At 47.1% G+C, this 26,039-nt stretch overlaps 1 protein-coding gene across 5 annotated transcripts in view; it reads left to right on the plus strand.

The window, feature by feature from the left end:
• capn15 (calpain 15) overlaps positions 1 to 26,039 on the plus strand; it is a 70,220-nt gene that overhangs the window by 33,747 nt on the left and 10,434 nt on the right. For all 5 annotated transcript variants that reach the window (XM_042305325.1, XM_042305324.1, XM_042305326.1 and 2 more), the window contains exons 2-7: positions 6,106 to 7,795; positions 19,136 to 19,344; positions 22,105 to 22,288; positions 22,663 to 22,886; positions 25,109 to 25,234; positions 25,468 to 25,620. In XM_042305325.1, coding sequence (XP_042161259.1) covers positions 6,128 to 7,795; positions 19,136 to 19,344; positions 22,105 to 22,288; positions 22,663 to 22,886; positions 25,109 to 25,234; positions 25,468 to 25,620 — 2,564 coding nt within the window. In that variant the 5' untranslated portion in view covers positions 6,106 to 6,127. The remainder of the gene's footprint in view (positions 1 to 6,105; positions 7,796 to 19,135; positions 19,345 to 22,104; positions 22,289 to 22,662; positions 22,887 to 25,108; positions 25,235 to 25,467; positions 25,621 to 26,039) is intronic.

Here is a 26,039-nt window from a genome sequence, read left to right on the forward strand (position 1 = left end):
AGTGCAATGTAATCGGCCATGATCGGTGTGCAATTGTGGCAATTACTGATTGTTATGAAAACTTGAAATCGGCCATTCCGATTAATCGGTTGACCTCTAGTTCCCACATATGCTCAATACTTGTTGGTCCAATTCATCCCAAACCATCTCAATTTGGTTGATGTCGGGTGATTGTGGAGGCCACGTAATTTGATGCAGCATTACATCACTCTCCCAGTCGAATAGCCCTTACACAGCCTGGAGGTGTGTTTTGGGTCATTGTCCTGTTGAAAAACAAATGATAGCAATTTCTCGCATGGAATAGGCTTCATTTCTCAGAACAAGAATAGACTTACGAGTTTAAGAAGAAAGTTCTTTGTTTCTGGCCATTTTGAGCCTGTAATCGAACCCACAAATGATGATGTTCCAGATACTCAAGTAGTCTAAAGAAGGCCAGCTTTATTGCTTCTTTAATCAAACAACAGTTTTCAGCTGTGCTAACATAATTGGAAAAGGATTTTCTAATGATCAGTTAGCCTTTTAAAATGATAACCTTGGATTAGCTAACACAACACAGGAGTAATGGTTGCTGATAATGGGCCTCTGTAGGCCAATGTAGATATTTCATAAAAAAATCTGCTGTTTCCAGCTACTGTAGTAATTTACAACATGAACCATGTCTACACTGTATATCCTATCAATTTGATGTTATTTTAATTGACAGAAAATGTGTTTTTCTTTCAAAAACAAGGACATTTCTAAGTGACCCCATACTTTTGAATGGTAGTGTATGTATCTACAACTTTAAATGTTTGTCTATGGAGATTGCATGGCTGTGTGCTCTATTTTATACACCTGTCAGCAACAAGTGTGGCTGAAACAGGCCCCCATTCTCACCGACGGCACTGAAGTGGAGCGGGTTGAGACTTTCAAGTTCCTTGGTGTCCACATTACAAACAAACTATCATGGTCCAAACACACCAAGACAGTCGTGAAGAGGGCACAACAACATATTTTCCCTCTAAGGAGACTGAAAAGATTTGGCATGGGTTCCCAGATCCTCAAAAGGTTCTACAGCTGCACCATCGAGAGCATCCTGACCAGTTGCATCACCGCCTGGTATGGCAACTGTTCGGCATCTGACCGTAAGGCGCTACAGAGGGTAGTGACATCCTGACATCCAGGACCTATTTACTAGGCGTGTCAGAGGAAGGCCCAAAAAATTGTCAAAGACTCCAGTTACCCAAGTCATAGACTGTTCTCTCTGCTACCGCACGGCAAGCAGTACTGGAGCGCCAAGTCTAGCACCAAAAGGCTCCTTCTACCCCCAAGCAAAAGACTGCTGAACAATTAATCAAATGGCCACCTACCCCCGCCCCCTTGTTTTTACACTGCTGCTACTCGCTGTTTAATATCTATGCATATTCACTTTACAAATTACCTCGACTAACCTGTGGTCTTTTTGGACCCGTGAAGACCTCTAATGTGAGGACAGATTAGCACGAATCCAGTTTCTGCTGTCATTGTTTTAGGGAAAAGTGCCCTTCGCCCAGAACTATGTTTGTTATATGAGTTGGACTCCAATCTGAGTTAGCCTAGTGCTTTTAGAGATGGGCCTATTTCCCAAACCTCGTATCATCTTTAGTGTTTTAGTAATGTCTTCCCCTACATTCTATATTTTTTTAAGAGGAATGTTTGCGCAGTGGCCTTCAGGTACTGTCTTCCTGGAGGTTAGTGTTCTTATGGTTAAGATGACTTAATCAGGCTCTCTTTTACTCGGCTCCAAGGCCAGCGTTTTCCTAACTTCTTTCTGTGTTTGGAGGGTTAACTTTCCATTAAATAAAGGTTACAAAAATGGAAAAGAAATACTTTCCGGGTAGTAACTAAGTCCATTCCCTGTTGGTGAGTAGAGTGCTGAGAGCTGATCACTAATGGCGTCTGACATAAAGCGATGTGACTTCCTCCCCATCACGCTGCCCCAGGCTACTAGTGGACACACACACAGCACGACAGCAGCATTTGCACTCCACCCTCTTGTCACTCCTCCTCTCCCACTTCCTCCCCAGTATAAAATGACCCTTCCCTAACCTCTGGGACCCATGGCTAGAACAGGAGTAGAGCGAGAGAGAGAGAGAGCGGTCTCTAAAAGGACCCCTTGGGTTTTTAAGCTGTGTCCCTGCCCTGAAAGGGTTTAATGGAGTTGAACTAAGGACAATGAGCTGGCCAGGACACATGGTGTTTTCAGTGGAGCTGTAGTACAGCAGTGGGATCTACCCGGGCCAGTCCAATGGCTGTCAATCTTAAAGAGAGAAGGTTTTTCATATTCCCCTATTGCATAAAACACACAGTACAAGGAATATAGACTCGCAGTGCTTTTCAAAGGAGTGCACAGAATCGTCTTAAAAAGGGAAGATACACACCTCTAAGGATGTAGCCTACAGTCAGTTCCGCTTCATGTGCATTTTACAATGATCATCACAAAGAACCGAATCGGACGTACGCTGTTGTTTCTGTACCGCCATAGGCACCGTTTCATTGGCAATGTGAAAGTATGTAGCCTCCAGTCAATTCTACTACACTTTTACACAGACAAAGGGTGAGAGATGTATTTTCCTACTGTATAACACCACTGGACCGTGCATTGACAATGTATAACGCTGTAGTGTTGTCACGATACCAACATTTTACAAATGATATGTACCAGGCCAAGTATCATGAATACCGAGTAGTATCGCGATTTAACGGTGAACATTCAAAAAGAAACAATGGCTTAGCATCCTGTTCGCCCCTTCGCCCAGACACTTGTTCCTATTTTCTAAACGTTCTCTGAAATTCACACTTCTACTCAATTACAGCACATTGAATTTAACTTCACACTGCATAATATAAACATGCGTGTGAATCCCGATAGAGGGGGGGAAAAGGCATCTTGGGTAATATGGGTGATATTTCTTTTAACCGTTAAGGGTAGAGACCAGCTGTTTTCTGTGCTGTAAAGCTGTACGCGTTTCCCTCTCTAGCACTTAGAGGCTGCATGACAGTGAACTTGCAAAGTCTACACAAACTGGTCAGTGCTCTTGGTTACAACGGGCAATGAAATTATAGCATCTATCAACATTGCTCGCAGCTCCAATGTAACGGATGTACAAATATAACAACAGAGGACTCGTCTGGGTCTGCAGCCCCGCTCGCCATTACTGCTAAATTATCTATTTTTTAAACTGATGGAGGAAAAGATGCGCACGGAGAGAAGCCGGTGAGTGAAGGCTAGTAATGGATGCATAGAAGCAGGTGAGTTAGGGCTAGTAAGGGATGCATAGAGAAGCAGGGGAGTGAGGGCTAGTAGGGGATGCATAGAGAAGCAGGGGAGTGAGGGCTAGTAGGGGATGCATAGAGAAGCAGGGGAGTGAGGGCTAGTAGGGGATGCATAGAGAAGCAGGGGAGTGAGGGCTAGTAGGGGATGCATAGAGAAGCAGGGGAGTGAGGGCTAGTAGGGGATGCATAGAGAAGCAGGGGAGTGAGGGCTAGTAGGGGATGCATAGAGAAGCAGGGGAGTGAGGGCTAGTAGGGGATGCATAGAGAAGCAGGGGAGTGAGGGCTAGTAGGGGATGCATAGAGAAGCAGGGAGTGAGGGCTAGTAGGGGATGCATAGAGAAGCAGGGGAGTGAGGGCTAGTAGGAGATGATGCATAGGGCTAGAAGCAGGGGCAAGTGGAGGGCTAGTAGGGGATGCGGAGAGAAGCAAGTGGAGTGAGGGCTAGTAGGGGATGCATAGAGAAGCAGTGGAGTGAGGGCTAGTAGGAGATGAATAGAGAAGCAGGTGGTGAGTGAGGGCTAGTAGGGATGCGGAGAGAAGCAGGTGAGTTAGGGCTAGTAGGGGATGCATAGAGAAGCAGGGGAGTGAGGGCTAGTAGGGGATGCATAGAGAAGCAAGGGGAGTGAGGGCTAGTAGGGGATGAATAGAGAAGCAGGGGAGTGAGGGCTAGTAGGGGATGCGGAGAGAAGCAAGTGGAGTGAGGGCTAGTAGGGGATGCGGAGAGAAGCAAGTGGAGTGAGGGCTAGTAGGGGATGCGGAGAGAAGCAAGTGGAGTGAGGGCTAGTAGGGGATGCGTAGAGAAGCAGTGGAGTGAGGGCTAGTAGGAGATGAATAGAGAAGCAGGTGAGTGAGTGAGGGCTAGTAGGGATGCGGAGAGAAGCAGGTGAGTTAGGGCTAGTAGGGGATGCATAGAGAAGCAGGTGAGTGAGTGAGGGCTGGTAGGGATGCGGAAAGAAGCAGATGAGTGATTAAGGGCTATTTGTGGATGCAGGTGAGTGAGTGAGGGCTAGGAGGGGATGCATAGAGAAGCAGGTGAGTGAGGGCTAGTTGGGGATGCATAGAGAAGCAGGTGGGTGAGGGCTAGTAGGGGATGCATAGAGAAGCAGGTGGGTGAGGGCTAGTAGGGGTTGCATAAAGAAGCAGGTGAATAAGGGCTAGTACGGGATGTGGAGAGAAGCAAGTTTGTTGAGGGCTGGCTGATTACAGCTGCCACACCTGATATGTGCATGAAAGTCAAGTAGATATTATTGGACCTGCGCATACAAGAGGCTGGTGGCTTTGACTTAAATTCAACAAAATATTTCAACAAGACTGACTTTATAAACCTTTTATAACAGGAGCCAGCAGTTTATTTAGATCGGTAAGGGCTGAAAAATATGGTAGTATCATATAAAACGGCACTGAAAGGTACAGTGTTCTAAAATGTTGGTATCATAAGTATTGTGACGTTTCGGTGCTGTTATATTACCGTGGTACCAGTATACCATGCAACACTATAAATGCTGTATTATTAATAATCATAGATGTTCTCGGGGCCAGCGAGCGCCGGAGTCGGTCAGGTCAGTGGTTCTCAAACCTCTCCTCGGGGACTCCAAGACATTTCACAGTTGAGTTGTTGCTTTGAACTAGTTCACCTGATTCAACAAGCCAAAGGCTTGATGATTAGTTGACGCATTTAAACATCAGGTGTGCCAGCTCTGGAATAGATCAAATGCATGGAACGACTGGGAGTCCCCGGGGAGAGGTTCGAGAACCACTGGGTCAGCTGATGATATGCCAGCCAATGGGGCAGCCGGGGCAGTTTGGCGTGGTGATAGTGGCATTTGCTCTTAGCACTTTGTCCATTTCTCTCCCTGTTGCAGTGTTCACACATGAGCGCTTTGAATGACAGTGGCATTTATGGGCCCCGCTCGAACAGCACCCCATGTCGAGTGTCCCCAGGGGCCCCACAGTCCCTCCATCAGCCTGGGCACAGTCTAGAGGTGGCCAACAGTGCTAGTCCCCTAGGACGGGCCGTATGAACACATCTGCATGATTCTAGTTAGGACATGCTATCCTCGTTTGAACACATACTAGTTATTCTAGTTAGGTTTGGGTGGTATCCAGGTTTTCAGACATTATATCCTTTCTGTACCATACCGGGGTATACTGTATTACCGGAAGTGCACACAAGGGGTGCTTTTTTTTAATGCACAAAACAATTTAGGCAACAGGGATCTTGATCCAGGAGGATAAACCTGGATCAGAAGTTCTTCTTCATATCAGCTGGCCCAAAGCCCCAATCTTAAATGCTAACACAGAACCGTCCGTGCCCATTTGGAAATCATTTTTTGCTTTGATCCTGACTTGTACTCTATTTGACACTCTGCTCCTGTCCTCTCCATTAACATTGACCAGAGAGAGGATGATGGGAGGTGCTAGATCAGAAGGTCCCAGCTTTTTTCCATTCCGATAAGTGTCAGTCAGGTGGATGGTTCTGAGAGGATTGTATGTGTTTGTGAGAGGATTCACTCCGTATTCTCCCGTAGTAGTACCAGCGGCAGCTTCGTCTGTCTGACTGGCTGGCTGGCTGGCTCGCTGTCTGGCTGGCTCCTCTCATCACAGGGGCATTGTGCATGGATTTACTGCCCTCAATTCCCTGAAGAGGGAGATTTTGATTCCACTGCACTGGCTAATCTCTCTCTCCTCTCCCCCTCTCTTTCCATCTTCTCTCCTCACCCCCTCACTTATCCAAAACTTCCCTTTTAACTTCTGCTCCCCATCTCCCACTTGTCCTCCTCTTCTCTCTCTTTCTATCATTCTTTCATACAGCCACTCTCAGTCCCCGGGCTCCATGGCGGCGGCAGTGCAAGGCAGCGAGTGGTCGTGCGGCCGCTGCACCTTCCTGAACTCGGGGGTGGCGCCACGCTGCTCCATCTGCGAGGCGCCGCGCCAGAAACCCGACCTCAACCAGATCCTGAGGCTGAGCAGCACAGAGGAGCAGCAACGCTGGGCCTGCCCCCGCTGCACCCTCAACAACCCCCAGGGCTCCGGCGCCTGCACCGTCTGTGGCTTCGGACCCTCGTTGGGCACCCCCACGCCGACCACAACCATGGCCGCCACCACCAACGGCTTCCTGCCCCCGCCGCCGCAGCCTCCGGCGCCAGTCATGACTCCCATGGTTCTCCTGGAGCCCCGCGGGCAGCAGCCGGCCAAGGAGGAGGCGCTGAGGAGGTCGGAGAGCAACGGGGAGGTGGGGGGCCTGAGTGGCCCGGGTGGACCCGAGGGGCAGCAGCACCACCACTCAGGCTGGGCGTGCCCGCGATGCACGCTTCATAATACTCCTGTTGCATTGTCGTGTTCGGCCTGCGGGGGACCAAGGAAACTGTCGCTGCCCAAGATCCCACCCGAGGCGCTGGTGGTGCCCGAGGTTCGCACGCCCGTGCTAGGGTTTCCCGTCCACGTAGCAGGGGCCTCCGCCCCTCCACTCCTCATAGACTTGACTGACGACTCGCCCCCCGCAGCCGCCCCCTGCGAACCGCAGGAGCCCCCCGACACCAACTTGCCTCCTACGCCACTCTCCTCCCCTTTCACGCCCTTCTCTTCTCTCCAGAACAACCCAGTGCCCCGCAGCAGGAGAGAGGTGCCCCCGCCAGGGCGGCCACCCAACCCTAACCTCAACGCCCCCAGCCCCACTTCGCCCTCCACGGCCTACGCGCCCCCTCCGCCCTGCCCTCCACTCCGCCCTGCCAAGCCTAAGCAAGCCCAGCCTCAGGAGCCTTCCTTCCCCAGCAAGCGCCTCAGCATCCTGGAGGAGGAGGACGGCCCCCACCCCCATCACACCTCCCACGCCCCCGTTACATCGCCCCCCACTTGGAAGTGCCCAGGATGCTCCTTGCCCAACCTTAGCGGCTCGTCCAAGTGCGAGGCATGTCGCTCGTCACGGGCCGGTGCAGACCTCATCGACCTGGTGGGCTGCGAGACGGTGCGCTTCACTCCGGCCAGCCCATCCAGTCCGGACTTCAGCACCTGGGCCTGCTCCAAATGTACCCTCCGCAACCCCACCGGGGTGGCCAAGTGCACGGCCTGCGGTTCCTCCAAGCTGCATGGCTTCCAGGAGCCTAGCTCTCGCTGCTGCCCGCACTGCGGTCTCCCCGGCCCCTGCTCCTGCTCCTCAGCCTCCTCCTCATCGTCTTCTGGACACAAGGCCCGGAAACAAGCCCGGGTCTACCCCTCGCCCTCGGCCACCAACACCACCTCCTCTTCCTCGTCCTCCTCGTCCTCCTCTTCCTCGTGCACGCTACTGCAGGAGAAGCAGTGGGGCTGTCCGGCGTGCACGCTGCTCAACGACGTCAAGTCTAAGAACTGCGCGGCATGCCACACAGCCCAGCAGTACCTGACGCTGCGCAAGGTGGCCAAGCCACTGAAGAGGAGGGAGAGCATGCACGTGGAGGCACGGCGGCGCAACGACGAAGGCGAAGCCAAGGAACTCTGGGAGAACATCACCACCTTCTGTCGAGAGGTAAGTCACTCTGGGAACCCGGGGGTTGGGAAATGGATTGTGTTTATGCTTTTAAAAAGATAATAGTGTCTTTTTTAAAGAGCACATGTCAAGAGAACTGACATCATACCCGAGCAACTTACATCAGTTTCCAAAGAGTTTGAAACTGACACGTCAGCATCACTTTCAGGAGAGATGAACAGTCAACGAGTTTCCCAAAGAGCATATTTCATGGTGCCATGAATAATAAATGCAGTCAGGACGTTTTATATGCGTCACACTGCAACTGTGAACTGCCAAGCGGCACAATACAGCTTTCTAATTCTCCGGCTACTTTACCATGGTCCCAGTGATTAGCAGGCAACGCCGATCTGCCAAGAGACCCTAATAGGCTTTTGTTGTCGTAGTTTCTGTCTGCTCATTAGTTGATTTTTAATGGGGCACGGGGTGAACGTTTGTCCCTTGGTTACACCGGCAGTCCCGAACGTCTCTGTTTATCCCAAATAGTCATTCTGAAACCAGGACAAATCTCCCGAGTCAGATGACTTTTTTTTTTTTTTTTTTTTCCATCTCTCATAATGGTTTCTAATTAGTGGTTGTTTGTCTTTAAAAATGCTCCGATGTGAAAGGGTTTTGTTTGTCCGTGAGTAAGTTGCTCGCAAGCCCAGAGTCTGTGTGTATCATATTTATCATTGCAATATGTGTGGCGCACGAGGGTTATAAAAGCCCATAAGGATCTCTCGATCACGTCCAGGAAGGTGTTTTAAGTGAGCTATACACATTTAGGATCAGCTTCCCCTCCCACAATCCTAACCTTAACCATTAGTGGGGGGAAATGCTAAACTGACTGGAGATCAGTGTCTAGGGGCAACTTCACGCTAATACACCATGCCGCCCCGGGAACACTTTCTGATCTGCATAAAGAATTTGTCTCTCTGGCTTTTCTTTCTCTCACACAGACACTGCCAGTCTGTTTTCAGTCTTCAGTTCACACAAGGAGCCGTGCATCATAATACATTTTTATTTAAGAGGTGATAAATTGAAACAGTGAAATGTGTTTGTTTTTTTTTTGCAATGGCGTCAGTCAATGCATACAAATCAACCTCAGTCAGAACAATTACATTTATATTGACATTTTTCAAAGTAAACTTAGAAATAACCATTTGAATAAACTATTTCAAGATTACAAGAGGTTAGAAAGTTCTCAAATGGCTAAGAAAAGCTTAGATTCTCTAACCATAATGACGCTGACCCCCATCAAGAAACAATGAATTTTCATTAACCAGCATAAATGTCAGTCTGGAAGAAATAATCAAGGGTTTTTCTTAATGGAGAAACCCTAATTACCCTTTGTAATTACAAACTAATCTCCAGATTAAAACACCTAATGTAGAGTGATGTCCCTTTGCCCCACCCCTCGTGCTCATCTTTAAATACTAAAAGACCCAACGGGTCATTTTGGTTCAGTACTCTAGCGCAAAGCGTTTTGATTGGTCTGATTTTGGTTGGTCTCGTAGCCAGCTTGATGTAACCCGTGGCAACTGCCTGTTTGGGTGAACAGTGGTGGTGGGGTGGGGGGGGGTGCCCCCCAGCAAAATGTTTGGCCCGAAAAAATGTATTACGTTGTCACTCACACATATGCATTTCATTCCATGTGGATGGTATCGTGTCATTTTTATAATGGTACAACGTTGGCTCTACCATGCATTATTTATGTCAAATGCTGCTCTGCGAGTTGCGGGTTCACCTTTGGGAGCGTGGGTGGGAAGCCCGGCTTATACAGGAAGGATGTTGGAGAGCCTCTCGTCTCCTCCTCTTGAACATCTAGACTAAATGTATCCCTTCATCTCTCCTCTTTCATCCCTCACTCCCAATATCCCATCCCACCGTCATCCTCCTCTCTTCCCATTCCCCCCTTCTTTATTCCCCCTCTCCTCTATTCCCTTCTGTCCCTGGTGATACCGTTCTCCCCTTCTCTCTTCCCACTCTCCTCTATTCCCTTCTGTCCCTGGTGCTACTGTTCTCCCCTTCTCTCTTCCCCCTCTCCTCACTTCTATTCCCCTGTGCACCATACCCCCCTTTTTTTTTTTTTCCTTTGCGGCTGTGGTGCTACCCATGTGCACGCTAAGGTGAACACGGGGCATTTTATTTTTAGAAACGGGGGAGTAGAGTAGTAGCAATTATCCGCTTCCCTAAAGCAAATGTAATCAGCGGGAGCATCGAGCGGCACAGCTTAGTTTAGGGAGGGTGGAGTCGGCTAAGCACACTCTCCCCCCGTGCAGTGAATCTATCTCCCCCAGGGTGCCTCATGACTGCCTCAGCCTCACACGAGATGCTAAAATACCTTCAAATGATGTATTTTATGAAGCCCTTTTTTTTTATCAGCTGTTGTCACAAAGTGCTGTACAGAAAGCCAGTCTAAAACCCCAAACAGCAAGCAATGCAGATGTAGAAGCACAGCGGCTAGGAAAAACTCACTAGAAAGGCAAGAAGCTAGGAGGAAACCTAGAGGGGAACCAGGCTCCAAGGGATGGCCAGTCCTCTTTTGGCTGTGCCAGGTGGAGATTAGAAGAGTGCGTTCAGAGGTAACCAGCGGGGTCAAATAATAACCACAGTGGTTATAGAAGGTGTAGGCTCGAGCTCCCGTACCTTCAAAATCATGTCGCTGGAGAATTTTGTCTTGCAAAAACGGTTTGAATGGTCCACTGGTATTTTGATTTGTTTGTTACATTTCAACCCTCTCCCCACATGCCTGTAGAAGGTAGACTCTTCTACAGGCATGTGCATCACTGTTTTCCGTCCGGGTAGGACATATTTTGAGAGTTGTCGTGTATGTAGTCCAAAGGCTGGCAGATGGCGATAATGAGTCATTTCATTTTACCGTCCAAAGGGAATCCATGCAGCCTGCTATACATTCGTATCCCCCCGTGGGCCGGTTTGTACATTAAACGTTCTTCATTTAGGCTGCAAAAGGTGTCATTTTCCTCCTTAAAGACATGCTCCGGAACATTGGTGACTGCTAATTCTTATTTAAACCTCCCGGTTTGGGCTGGATGTGTTAATGTGTAGTTCATACGTTTACAATCTATGAGCAGAATTACAGTCTTACCTCAGTTAGCCACGAAATCCCTAGTTTTTAAAGCGACCGTTTATCTGGAAGCTATGCGGCCCCATTTTCTACACATTATCCCCCACGTGATCCAGCCCCCTAGCAATTTGAGTTCAACCAATGAGCTTCAGCCACTCGAGTGACAGCTAGCAAAGAGGCACGTCCAAGAGCGAGGTGAGGTGCACAAATGTGACGTAGTACGCAATTTTCAGAGGCCTCTTTTGGATCGTGAGCGCTGCTTTCAGAACTACTGGCTACAAAGTATACAAATGGACCGCAGAATGTCTTTAACTCTATTTAATGGTGAGAAGGCGGAAGAAAACAGGGGAGAATATGTATACATTCTTTATGAAACACCATTTTCCACCACCATGCTAGAGTAGCTAATGCTAGACCCGGATGTTGCGTATCGCATTGAGCCAATCAGGTTGCAGCAGTCTTTTTTATTTTGAAATACCAGGGGAAAAAGAACAGACTGCTGCAACCTGATTGGCTAAACATGATACGCAACATCCATTTCCCTCCTCTTGCAAACAGCGTTTGTTTTTTAGTCAGCAGTGCTTGTTTTATTGACTTTGGCTCCTACGGCACTAATCTGGTGAGCACCTTTGGAGCTCCGCCCAAGCAAGGCATTTGATTTGTTTGACATGTTGTGAGGCGTCACAGCTTTACACTGGGTTCCGACCCTTCTTTAGCGGATTGATGCCATGGAACTTCCCGGTTTGCGACGAGAGCGCGAGAGAGACAAGGTAGCACAGGTCAGGGTTCCATAGCCGCAGGCAGAACTGGAACAGCAGCACGACCAGGTGGACTGGGGGCAGGGACCACCAGGAGTCGTCAGACCACTCCGAAGAGTGCTAAGATGACCACAACATTGTAGAGGCATATCTCCTAGCCACGTGGTGTAAAAAATAATTGGTCCAATTTACACACTTATTTGTAAATGATGTCTGAGTGTTGGACTGTGCCCCTGGCTATCTGTAGATTTGTTTTAAAACTAGAATATTGTGCAGTCTGGTTTTCTTGATATAAGGAATTTGAAATCATTTCTACTTTTACTTTTGATACTGAAGTATATTTCAGCAATTACATCTACTTTTGATACTTGAGTATATTTAAAATCAAATACTTTTAGACTTTTACTCAAGTAGGGTTTTTCTGGGTTACTTTCACTTTTACAGTCTGGGTTACAGTCATTTTCTATGAAGGTATTTTTACTTTTACTCAAGTATGACAATTGTGTACATTTTCCACCACTGCCTAGCCATTATTTCATTAATGACTTGTCACCGAAAAGTAGATCAAGAACGGAAGCTATATGAGAGTGGAGCAAAAATGGTATTTAGACAGTATACGGACAAAGACATCCATCCAGATAGACATTGTCCCTCCATAATCTATTGAGGTTTTAAGTGATAGACAAAAACGTGTCAGTACACTGTTAAGAAATAGTCCCAACCCACTGGGCACACCACGTCTTTTCAACGTGGGGAATTGGGTAATATTTGTTAAGATGCGTTGATCAATGAGATTCCAGCCTATTTTCACCCACTCAAAAAGACAGCCAAAAGTTTGTTGAATTCCCAAATGTGTTATCACTGCGCTTTCAAACATTTTCATAGCATAACACAGGTCAAAGGGGAATACAATGTCAGACATTTTTGTTTGTTTATACATTAACTTAATGCGCTATTACTGTGCTTCGTCTAATAGCACAACCAAATGACCTGAATGGCAGTTGAGATTACATTTAAAGTACATGGTGCAAGTGATCGACACCGTTTGAGATTCTGCGCCGGTTATTATAGCAATTATGAAGGTTTCCACAGACCTGCGACCCTGAACAAGCACGCTTCCTATGATTAAACAGGGCATTTATTGTTACAGTAACCTCAAAATGTGACCATGGATGTGTTGCTCATTTGAAGGTTTTAAGCTTTCACAGGCCATTTGACTGTTTTACAAAAGTAATATTGAATTGAGTTTGGTTGACAACGAAACCAAATATCAACATTTTGAAGGAGATGTATCTCCTGCTTGGTTAGCTCCATCTGTGCCACACCGTCTGGCTTTAATACCAGTTTGTCTACAAATGAGTCATTGGTATGTTGGATTCACGTCTCCATTTCAACAACAAAGAAGTCGAAGTTAAAGAATCACGTCAAACTTCAAATGCACTTTAAATACACTTTGATTTGATTCAATCCTATTCCTTAACTTCAATTCTTAACCTGACCTGGAGATGTGAATTCAACATATGTGTTATTAACTTGTAGATACCATTTGAAGTCAAGCAACGCTTGAAACCCTAGGCCTATATGTGTGGTCTATTTTTAGCTGAATCCAACATACAGTGTATGTATTATTTAAGTTGTAGATACCATTTGAAGTCAACCAGAGCGTGAAACCCTAGGCCTATATGTGCGGTCTATTCTTTTGTTGTTGTTGTTGAAACCTGGGTTGAATTTAAACAATAGCTGTTGTTGACTTCCCAAACACTATATATGCCGAAACAGCATAATTGCCATTTCTATGAGTGATAAAGTATGGTTACATGACGTTTTCTCTGTTGAACCTACACTTTGGAATGACTTCAATAGCAGCAGTGATTCTAATAGTGGGGATTTCTCTCCGATCATTCTCACCATAGCACATATAGTCAGTGACAAATGAAAGCTTAGGAGGGATGGGCTTGGTTAAAACCCTGGATGGGAGACCGAAAGGATAGCTGTAGCGAGATCAACTATCCAGTATGAGGTGCTGCCCAGCCTATAGTCCCCCCCCCCCTAATAGTGGATATTACGTTGAAGGTCTGACATTGTTTCCCAGGTAGAAATTCCAACGTATTTTCTATATTTTGTCTATGTTGAAAATGTATTACCATGATGACATTATCATGTGGTTTGAAATTTTACCCTCAAAACAACCGTCCCCCGTCCCCCGTCCCCCATGTAGATTCCACGTCACAATATGTTAAATATGTGCCTGTCCACTAGCATTTCAGACCGGTTAACAACACTGAGGCGTGCTGGCATGTTTAGCTTTTTCTGTGAAGCCCTGTCTGGTGGAAACATGGTCATTAACTCTCTTTTAGGAGCATGCAGAGCACACTAAACATATTGATTATGTTCCATTCTACTTTTCATTAAATCGCCACGGCTAAATGACAGCACGATTCAAACAGTAGGCAGACAGGTGGATTTTAACTGAACGCTTGGGTGCCTTGGAGCGCCAGGCGAATCACCACTTTCTCCTCGGACATATTTCAACCGCCACACGTTTCAACGGGCTGTATTGGCAATAAACCAGTGTACAATAAACCAGTGTCAACGTTATCGCCACTGTTTCTATGTCATGGCGGTTCAATAAGTGTGCCACTGTCATGTTGGCTCAATAGCCATTCAATAGCCATCTATTGCCACGATCAGTAGGTTGACTGTAGCATCGTGCCAGTCACTCCCTCTCCCTATTCAAATGTCCCAGTATTGATTCAGGTTTCTATAGAGACTCAGACAGCTGGAGTGCTGTGTGTTTTGTTAGCCGGACTAGCCTAGCCGTGAACTGTGACTGCGACTGCAGTAGAGTGCTCTCAGGCATTGGCATTGGCCCAGCCTTGAGAATTACCCAACACGGTTCCATCAGAGGCAGTCAGACCAGCACTGTGTTGCAATGTCGCCATCACAACAGGCCTCAAAACAGCTGGCCCTGGCGAGAAGAGCTGAAGGGACACTAAACGCAGCGTGGGACTGTTTGTGTCTTGTCTGTCTCGCCGTGGCAGTCTGTCCTGTTTCTGCACGTGTCACGATGAGTCATCTGCTTCGTCCTCGTTTTCCTTTGATTCCCACGTGTGCTGAAAGTGGATACGCGCCACATACACTGTACATGTTTATCCCATTTCTTATACGCTGCCGTCTCACCGAGGTCCTGTGTTGTCGGCGAGTGGCTTTTGGAACTCAAGTTAAAAGAGGCCTCTCTATTTGCAGGTCAGTCAACGCTGAAAGCACTCCCAACTGCTGTGAAGCAAAGGAAAATGTTATCAGTTGCTGGCTAAACCTGACAACAAACAGGGGCGGTGTAAACCTCTGAACTGCAGAGCCAGTGAGCGGCGGGGGGGGGGCTGGCTGGCTGGCTGGCTGGCTGGCTGGCTGGCTGGCTAAGTCTTCTGGGGCATAATGGGGGCAGGGGCCAATGTGCCGCTGTCTGCCACGGTGTCGAGGGCAACAGAAGTGGCTTTTTGGGTCGGGTGACGAATCAATTTGTCTCCATTGACTGTGCACTGCCGGGGTGCTTCCAGTACTTTCCACTGGTTCAGGATGCAGAATCCTACCACTACCAACAGCGCACAGAGGAAATAGCATAGGCTAGTCTTTGTATGAGTTCCCTCGGGTTTGTTGAGCAGGGTTTTGACAGAGTGATAGTGGCAGGTCATTATTGTAGGTTGGTTAGCCTAAATTCAAACTGTTTTGTTAAACAGTGATCACTTACATTTGGAATTGAAGTAGATATTCTGGACATATTATTTCAATTGCACATTTCAAAGAAGCACGACTTAGCTGGAAAGTGCTTCACGGGGTGCACAGGTCGGTGTGTTTTAGAAGCATCGCCGTGTGATTCAGCGTGCCGTCTTCTTGATCTCGGGAATATGCGTCTTGATGCGTCTTGGCACCTTCCGTGCTGCGTGTGCATCTTAATGTTTTAACAGCAGGGAGAGGCTCCTTTAGCCACATGAACACTCACTGCCAATGTTTTTCCTGGTACACGACTCAGCGTTCTGTGGCTCCTACGGTGGCCTGCAGGCCTCCGAATGAATCATCGTCCTTTTAACACAGACGTCAGACCGATAGCATGTAGGCTAGGGACTATAGTGGTTTATAGTCCTAACCTTAGATCTCTGATAGTTGCATGTTTAGGCTACTCTGGCATGTTTAGGATATTTGACATGTGTTGTTAGTTTGCACATATCCAACTTCTTCCCTACTGTAAATATAGTATGTTGAGCCATTTGTCTTACATTCAGCATCGCTACGTTAAGGGAAATATAGTGTTCTTTCTAACACAGATGCCGACCTATATTGCATGATGTCGTGTATCCCAGAAAATAAGCAGTATTCATGTAAACATTACAGTTTTGAAAAGGCCGCTTGTCCAAAAAAGTGGTCTCTTGGGTTAAGTTGAGCGTAGGGACAGTGTGCGTTGAGCCGCTTTGGGGTAAGTCGGAGTGGGTGTCCCGCGAGGGTGCTGGTAGGTGAAAGTTTATTTCATGGAATGGGGATGTGGTATATTGTACATCTTAAATGTATGCCTTCATTCAGATAATATCACTTACACATCCATTTCTCGACCAGTTGTCCGGGACAGGGGAGGATGTGCCAATTTTGTGGGCAACTTCTCTGTATTTGAGGCTTCTAAGCCCATGAAACTGGTCCGCGAGATTCTTTATGAGTTTAACAAGCTCAGACTCCATGTCAACAGATAAGACCTTGTGTGCCTCTGCTACTCTTTCAGAGTCTCTCACGCGGGTACATGTTTGTTTTATTTTTTGGGGTCAGTGTACCTCTACAGTGTCATTCAGTCATTTTTTTTTTTTTTTTTTCCCTTCTCTCTCTCTCTCTCTCTCTCTCTCTCTCTCTCTCTCTCTCTCTCTCTTCTCTCTCTTCTCTCTCTCTTCTCTTCTCTCTCTCCTCTCTCTCTCTCTCTCTCTCTCACTCACTCACTCACTCACTCACTCACTCACTCACTCACTCACTCACTCACTCTCACACTCACTCTCACACACACACACACACACCTGTAGGGGGGCCAGACCCCGAGCATGATGATGTCTCCTCTCTAACAATACAAATGCACATCTTGAGTTCATTCAGTTGAAGTCGGAAGTTTACATACACCTTAGCCAAATACATTTAAACTCAGTTTTTCACAATTCCTGACATTTAATCCTAGTAGGATTAAATAGGATCACCACTTTATCACCACTTAGGATCACCACTTTATTTTAAGAATGTGAAATGTCAGAATAATAATAGAGAGAGTGATTTATTTCAGCTGTTATTTCTTTCATCACATTCCCAGTGGGTCAGAAGTTTATATACACTCAATTAGTATTTGGGAGCATTGCCTTTAAATTGTTTAACTTGGGTCAAATGTTTCGGGTTGCCTTCCACAAGCTTCCAACAATAAGTTGGGTGAATTTTGGCCCATTCCTCCTGACAGAGCTGGTGTAACTGAGTCAGGTTTGTAGGCCTCCTTGCTCGCACACACTTTTTCAGTTCTGCCCACAAATGTTCTATAGGATTGAGGTCAGGGCTTTGTGATGGCTACTCCAATACCTTGACTTTGTTGTCCTTAGGCCATTTTGCCACAACTTTGGAAGTATGCTTGGGGTCATTGTCCATTTGGGAGACCCATTTGCGACCAAACTTTAACTTCCTGACTGATGTCTTGAGATGTTGCTTCAATATATCCACATAATATTCTTTCCTCATGATGCCATCTATTTTGTGAAGTGCACCAGTCCCTCCTGCAGCAAACCACCCCCCACAACACGATGCTGCCACCCCAGTGCTTCACGGTTGGGATGGTGTTCTTCGGCTTGCAAGCCTCCCCCTTTTTCCTCCAAACATAACGATGGTCATTATTGCCAAACAGTTCTATTTTTGTTTCATCAGACCAGAGGACATTTCTCCAAAAAGTATGATCTTTGTCCCCATGTGCAGTTGGGGGACAAAGTAGTCTGGCTTTTTTATGGTGGTTTTGGAGCAGTGGCTTCTTCCTTGCTGAGCGGCCTTTCTGGTTATGTCGAAATAGGACTCATTTTTACTGTGGATATAGATCATTTGTACCTGTTTCCTCCAGCATCTTCACAAGGTCCTTTGCTGTTGTTCTGGGATTGATTTGCACTTTTGGCACCAAAGTACGTTCATCTCTAGGAGACAGAACGCGTCTCCTTCCTGAGCGGGATGACAGCTGCGTGGTCCCATGGTGTTTATACTTGCGTACTATTGTTTGTACAGATGAACGTGGTGCCTTCGGGCATTTGGAAATTGCTCCCAAGGATGAACCAGACTTTGTAGAGGTCTACAATTTTTTTTTTTCTGAGGTCTTGGCTGATTTTCTTTTGATTTTCCCATTATATCAAATAACAAGCAAAGAGGCACTGAGTTTGAAGGTAGGCCTTGAAATACATCCACAGGTACACCTCCAACTGACTCAAATGATGTCATTTAGCCTATCAGAAGCTTCTAAAGCCATGACATCATTTTCTGTTTTTTTTCCAAGCTGTTTAAAGGCACAGTCAACTTAGTGGATGTAAACTTCTGACCCACTGGAATTGTGATACAGTGAATTATAAGTGAAATAATCTGTCTGTAATCAATTGTTGGAAAAATGACTTGTCATGCACAAAGTAGATGTCCTAACTGACTTTCCAAAACTATAGTTTGTTAACAAGACATTTTTGGAGTGGTTGAAAAACGAGAATTAATGACTCCAACCTAAAGTGTATGTAAACTTCCGACTTCAACTGTATCTATAACACATTACACACACAAAACCAGAACGCACAACATGTTATAGTCATTTGTATGGGGTATGGCGGCCATTGGCTCAACTTACCCCATTGCCTTCGGATTACCCCAAGGCAAACTTTTGGACTGTATTAGCCCAAAGGATGCACTTTCATCCTAGGTTTATAACCTCATGTTGTATTAAAACAACTTATATTAAAACAATGTTAAAACGAGGTACTTTGGTTGCGATACAAGCATCATGGAACCTATAACAATAAATTAATTTGACTTTGTGTAAATCTGTTTTTTGGCGCTAACTTGCTTATCACTTTTTCTATGTGGTTTCTTCCTTCACAGACTCCATGAAATGATGACCTCTTCCTAAACATTTGGTCACATGACACATTTTGTGTCTGGTTTCCTAGAAACCAAGGTGTGGCTCATTGAACCCTTTCACTCAACTTACCCCACTCTTCCCTATATTGTGGGATTTCCAGACTGCAGCCAACAATACAGTACATGTTTTATCTCCGTGTGGTGACTTAGTCTTGTTTTGACTAGTCTCGATGCCAGTATGCCAATGCACTTGTTCAGCCAAGCAAATGACTCACGCTTGTACCCAGGTCACTGACTTACACCATCGGACTCTACTGATATGTGTGTGGTTTCTCAGCTGGACTGTTGTGTAACCTCCGTCTCGTCTGGAGGTTAAGGGTCATGCTCTATATCTCTCCGTCATTTTAGAACGTGGTGAACTTCGTGGACGACAGCTTCCCTCCCAGCCCCCAATCCGTGGGCTTCCCCGAGGGCGACAGCGTCCAGCAGCGAATCAAAAAGTGGCTCCGCCCTCACGAGATCAACTGCAACAACTTTAAGGACCGGGGCGTCAAATGGTCTGTCTTCCGCACCCCTCGGCCCTCGGACATCCTGCAAGGCCTGCTGGGAAACTGTTGGTGAGTTGTCTTCACTGTGTGCAGCTTCGTAGTGTGTGTGTGGGTGTGTGGGTGTGTGGGTGTGTGGGTGCCAAACAGCGTGCTATATACGTGGCCTGCGTGTTCGGTGTGCCTGCTGTGCTTGTTAGAAACAGTGTTTTGTCTCTGCCCTCCCTGGTCTGTTTACTAAGGTGTTTCTGAATGAATAAACCAACTCCACTCTGCGTGTGAGAGGTGATCTCTCATCGCTCGTCTTAAAGGTCAGTGGAAGAGAATAAACAAACACACTGGTGGTCCGTGTAGTTTATCACTGAAAAATGAATATAGATGTACTCCCTGGGCCTAAAGCAGAGAGAGAGAGAGGGAGAGAAAGGGAGGGAGAGAGAGTGTGTGTGGGGGTGGGGGTGCTAAAGAGAGAGGGAGGAGGAGGAGGAAGAGGGAGGGCGCGAGTGAAAAGGGGGCGAGCAAAAGAGGGAGAGATAAATAAATAGATAGAAAGAGGTGGGGAGAGAGAAAGAGAGAGAGGAGGGGTGAGGCAGCCAGATGTACTGATACAGCACCTGACTGTAGGATTATTCAGAGGAATGTAGGTCTGGACACATAGGGTTTTTCTCCACGCCCTTGCTTTGGGTGTCCTTGGGGCCTGTGTAGTCACTCCTACAAACACACACACACACACACACACACACACACACACACACACACACACATCATTATTCACTCTCATCTCTCTCTCTCTCTCTCACACACACACACACACACACACACACACACACACACACACACACACACACACACACACACACACACTTATTCACTCATCATTTCTCTCTCTCTCTCTCACACACACACACACACACACACACACACACACACACTTATTCACTCATCATCTCTCTCTCTCTCACACACACACACACACACACACTCATTCTCATACACTTTTTACTCTCAAATACACACACACATACACAGCCGCTTATCGAAAATAACCCTCCCCAGGCACCCCTCCACTCTCTCTCTCACACTACAGGAAGTGACCCAATTCCCATTCTGAATCACACCCCTAGTCACATTTCCAGTCCATGTTACACATCCCCAGCCAGGCAACCACATGTCAAATCGCATACCGTCACATCAACCCACCCTTGAGCGGCCGGAGAGGCTAGAAACCCGTCCTAGTCCAGCGTTCTTGTCGCTACGGCCGAAGTAATTGGATTTTGATTCGCTTCTTTTTTTAATCTGATTTGCATTGATTGGATTTGCATGGGCTTGAATGGCCAGATCGTCCACGCTTGTCTAGCACCGTAACCCGGTGCAGACAGGGAGATGGAGTTGCTATTGAAAAATGTCTCGTTGAGATGATACGGGAAGAATATCATGCAAGAAGGCCCCTCTTGAGACCGATTCTCTAGCTTCGAGATCACACAGACAAACACACACACACACACACACACACACACACACACACACTCAGGGAGTGCTTGCTGAGTAAAGCCTCAAACGAAGGGGCTCAGCTCTAGGAAGGGCAAGATTAGCAGGAAGATCTCCTGCGTTCCATAACCTCCCTCTAGTCTGCTTCCTCTCAATGTTCTCCTCCTACGTTTTGGCTTCTGCCTGGCTCTTTTAGGGGTTTCGGTTGGTGGCAAGTCAACCATCGATTGAGAAAGGTACAGAAGCAGAGCTACAGAATGGCGTGTCGTACGCTGGAGGTTGGAGGAAACACGGGGAAGTTATGCTGCTTTGAAATGTGCTAAACTTGTTAACCCACTTTGGAGACACGTAGGAGGAAAATACCTTGAATGAGCTTTGCACTTCTATCGAGACCTCTTCTTTTTCCTTACGCCCATTCAGAATCGTTCACACCGTCTTAAGCCTCACCCATCTCGTTTAAGAATTGGCCTGTAACCGGCTGAGTGAGCGTGGCACTGTGCTCCAGAAGGTAGTTCTCCTTTATCCCTCCATTATCTTAGCCAATCGTGGGTCCTGCCTTTCTCCCACCATAGCTCAGTGATTTTCCTTCCCTTGGCTAAACTCGGGTCATCATTTTTTTAATTCATATTTACGGATCCCATTCAAGTTGGTCATTAAGGCATCAAATCAATTCCATATCCAATTTTATTGGTCACATACATGTGTTTAGCAGATGTTATTGCGGGGGTTTTGGCGAAATGCTTGCATATGAACGTTCCTATGTTCAAGAAGGCATTTCGGCCCTACTGTGAAGTAGGAAATAACGTAGGACCCACACAATCCTGAATCTGGTCATAAATGTGAAGAATATGTTATATTGTCTGACTGACTTTTACTAACTTATATACGTATAACCTTCTTGCCTGCCTGCCTTCTTCTCGGAAACAGTGACTAGGATCTGGTTTCAATGATGGACTCTTGGCATAGAGGAACTATGCGATTACTTTATCCTCTTGAATAAAATCCCAAATCGTAGCTAGCAAGATGTTAGAAAACAGAAGTTATTTTTAATGAGTGCATTTCGCAAGTGGCTAGTTTGCTTCAACTAAAACCACTGCAAAGGCTGTGCCTGTAAACCTTGGTTTTGAATCGCGGAGTTCTGGCATGTCTGCATTGTGATTTGTTGGGAGAGTCCCCAGAATAGTTATTTTTCTCTCTCTCTCTCTCTCCCCTTATCGACGTAGGCAGTGCCAAAAGAGTCCCTAGTTGAAACCAGACCCGAGTCACTGTGTTTGCCCAGGATCGGGTTTTCCACGCTATGCCTGCACCGACTTGCTGACTGACTATCTCATTGCTGCCCCCCTGCAGGTTCCTGAGTGCATTGGCGGTGCTGGCGGAGCGTCCAGAGCTGGTGGAGAGGGTGATGATCACCAGGGGGATCTGCCAGGAGGGGGCCTACCAGGTCAGGCTTTGTAAGGATGGTACCTGGATCACCGTGCTGGTGGACGACATGCTTCCCTGCGATGAGTACGGATACCTGCTCTTCTCCCAGGTAAGGGCTGGGACAACACACGCACTTACGCGTGGTCCCTCGCCACTTCTGTGAACTCTGAACGTGGTCGTCCCTGTTATGTTCATTGCGTTGCAAGGTTCATTCACTGCTCATAGATTTTACCTCCTCGCTCTCTCTCTCTCTCTCTCTCTCTCTCCATTCTTCCTTCTCTCTCCCTCTCTCTTGATCTCTCTCTCTGTGTCTCGCTCCCCTTGCCTACTGTTCTCTCCCTCCCTTTCTCCATCATACACGTCCCTCTATCCCCTTCACTACCTTTCTCTGTCCTTCCTACTTCACCACCTCTATCCCCCTCTGCCTCTTTTCTTCTCTCTCCTTCCGTTCTCCATTCCTCCTTCCTCTCTCTCCCTCGCCAGGCTCAGCGTAAGCAGCTCTGGGTGGCCCTGATAGAGAAGGCCCTGGCCAAGCTCCATGGCTCCTACTTCGCCCTGCAGGCGGGGCGCGCCATCGAGGGCTTGGCCACGCTGACGGGGGCGCCGTGTGACTCCCTGATGCTGCAGGTCAGCTCCACCAACCCCCGCGAGGAGCCCATCGACACGGACCTCATCTGGGCCAAGATGTTGAGCTCCAAGGAGGCCGGGTAAGGGGATAGAGGAGATTTGTCTTTCGGGGGGGTGCTGTGTATATGTATCATGATGTGCACAGGTTGGCACGAGGTATGAAGTAGTTACTCGAGAGTCTAGGTCAAGAACAAGTCCATTCATTTGAGAAGTCATGACGTGGCCTATTGAATGGACCCTGATTACATCTACTCCTTGACTAACAAACATGTTCAATGGAGAATGCTTTTTAGTCCAATGAGTAGGCTTATATCTGGATCCGTTTTGGCGACCGCCCCCAAGAGTTTTAAGGTGACACGTGATCAATGTTCCTTCTCATTTTTCCTAGACACTGAGCAAACCTCAGGTCTGCTAAGCGCAAAATTTCTGTGCAACTTCCAGCGTACGTTTACTGTGAACACTTGAGACTTTTGAAAAACAATATACAGGGCTTGACATGAACCTGTTTATCCACTTGTCCTTCAGACATGTTGTTGTGTTGTTTGGTGCAAGAAACCACTTATTCCCACCATTATTACAGACAAATTATGCTTCCCGCTTCCTATTGGCTACTTAGCTTATTCAAGCCTGTCTCAAAATAAAACACTGTCCCTTGAAGACAGAAAAAAAGCTCATTACCTGACTTGCTTTTCAAAGATGTCTAGAGATGTACACGTTTTGTGCTCTTGTAGGAAGCAATCACACTCCCCTGTTGCTGACTACAAATGATCAATGACTCAATGACTAGCAAAGGATATAAACAAAATGTGTACACGCGGTTACAAGCAGCTTGTCGACTTTAATCTCAAAACAAGCGCGTCTACTCACGGCCACAGCTGTAAACACGGTCCAGTTCAAAGTGAATGGCACAGATCCATATAAGTCAATGGTCTATTTGCATATAAGCCTACTGCAGCTCTGATTGGTTTTGCCACATCGGTCTGTGTAGAGTACGTGCTGAGTAGTGCATGTCAATGCAATAGAATCCTACTCCGATGCGTTCTGCCTCCCAACAAAATCTCTTGCCTAGTTAATTTCTGTTTCGGTATGTTGCGTTGATTCGATCACAATTGCCACAGTAAAGGAAACATCGATAGTGTTAACCGGGGAAACTCTCGAACTGTGGTCACCAACCTTTTCCGAGTCAAGATCACTTTGAGTCAAAATGCAAGCCGAGATCTATCTTTTTTGAACAGGACTTAAAAAATGTAAGCCCATGCAACATTAACCAATTAAAAACAGTATTGTAGCAGTGAGGTTTGTGCAGTAAAGTATAGGCCCAATGATACATAGTCACTGTATATTGCCTTTGCTAGAAATGTTTGGGCCGTTTACATAATTTTTGGGGGGTACGCTCCATGATCGCACCGGTAATAGATCTGCTGAGCATACATTTCAATCATTGGCTATTTCTTTTATTTGACTGGGCTGATGGGTACCTGCATCTCATGGTCAGTCTCAGTGGAGGGAGAGAGCAGCAGACTGAGGCTCCGCCTCTCAACATCCCGCCGCTCTCCCTTTCCTCCACCGACAGTGACCGAAAAGGGACACCCGTCTTCCAGCTGGCGGCGAAAGTCGAGCCGCGCCGCATTATTTCTGCCTCGTGCACAAATTCGTGTTGTTACTCCTATGAACAGAGAAAGCTCAATATTCCTCGATATTAAAAAAGACCCAAGCCGCTAATAATAACAACAGTGCAAGCCTATAGATACAGTACACATTCCTACTAATTCATTGCTGCTGCAGCGCCGAGTGGAAATAGGAAGAACGAGCGTTTTAGGGCTTATAAAAGTGTTGGAAACAGCATCTCTTTGCTGTATTCGCCGAGTCTCTCTCTAGTCATGGTTTTAGACGTTTTGATATCTCACAGTATCCGCTTCGCTGTAGGTTCCTTTTATGCCTGCTGCGTTACTGCAAACACGGTCATCTGAGCCATCCGATTGGCCAGCGGTAGGCCTGTATAGTGCACTTGATTTGCTCTCTGGGCCTGCCGGGAAGGCAGAGTTTGTACCTTCAGACACACGAAATGGTTCAAAATGGCAACAGGTCGCCGACCCTACCGCCAACAGGCATAAAAGAACGCAAGGCTTTATCGTACAGAAGTGTTTGGCGGTCAACTAGGAATGCCTTGGAGAACGACCGGTTGGTGACCAGTGCTCTAGAAAGTTGCGTGAGGTTCAATCTCGTGTTTCTCTCTGTGGGCTGATATCTCTGCGTGGCAGTCTGAAGGCATCTCTGTCTGTGTCCTGTGTGCGGCGGGTAGGTTTCTAATGGGGGCGTCATGCGGAGGAGGGAACATGAAGGTGGACGATGTGACGTACGAGTCGTTGGGCCTCCGCCCTCGCCACGCCTACTCTATCCTGGACGTACGGGACGTACAGGGCTACAGGTGAGAGCCGATTGGGTTACTAGTGGGAGCCGGGTTGGGCTAATTGGTCACAAATGATAAGGGGGTAGGGCTTTAAGTTATTGGTGAGAAGGGCCATGTCTCTTTTTCAGATTCCTGTCATTGTGTCCTTTATTCCCGCTGGTAGTTGTAAGAAACTTAGCGAAAAAAAAGTGTCCTTCAGTTTTTCGATCCTGATTGCGTTGTTTTTGCTCTCTCTCTCTCTGCCGACTCAGACTACTGCGGTTGAGGAACCCGTGGGGTCGCTTCTCCTGGAACGGCAGCTGGTCAGACGAGTGGCCGGATTGGCCGCAGCACCTCCGCCACGAGCTCATGGCCCACGGCAGCAGCGAGGGTGTCTTCTGGATCGAGTACGGAGACTTCATCAAGTAGGTCCCGTCTCATTGCGTCTCAATGTGTCTGTCTGTTAGTGTCGCCCGGTATACCGAAACGTCTGTACTTTTTCGAGCCTAGAACATGAAAAACGGCTCGGTACTAGAATTTTTGTTACTTTAGGTACTTCTGTTGTATCACTGGGCCTGCTCCACTTTGTCTGCACTGGGAGTCTGGGCAGCATCATGTTAGCTCCCTACTCATGCTGCACAGAAGTAAACACACTTGAATATTGCAAACAATGTCCATACAGGCCAGAACACTGTGTTTCAACTGTCCAGACAGCCGAAAAAAGATCATGATATGATTTGAATAGTAAAATGATTTGAAATGCCCATCCCTAGTAAAGGGTGCTTGACAAACAGATACATGATGTGAAGTCCTCACAGCGTTTTAACAAGTGTAGCCTAGTAGA

Source organism: Oncorhynchus tshawytscha, linkage group LG24, assembly GCF_018296145.1.
Source record: "Oncorhynchus tshawytscha isolate Ot180627B linkage group LG24, Otsh_v2.0, whole genome shotgun sequence".
NCBI lineage: Eukaryota > Metazoa > Chordata > Actinopteri > Salmoniformes > Salmonidae > Oncorhynchus > Oncorhynchus tshawytscha.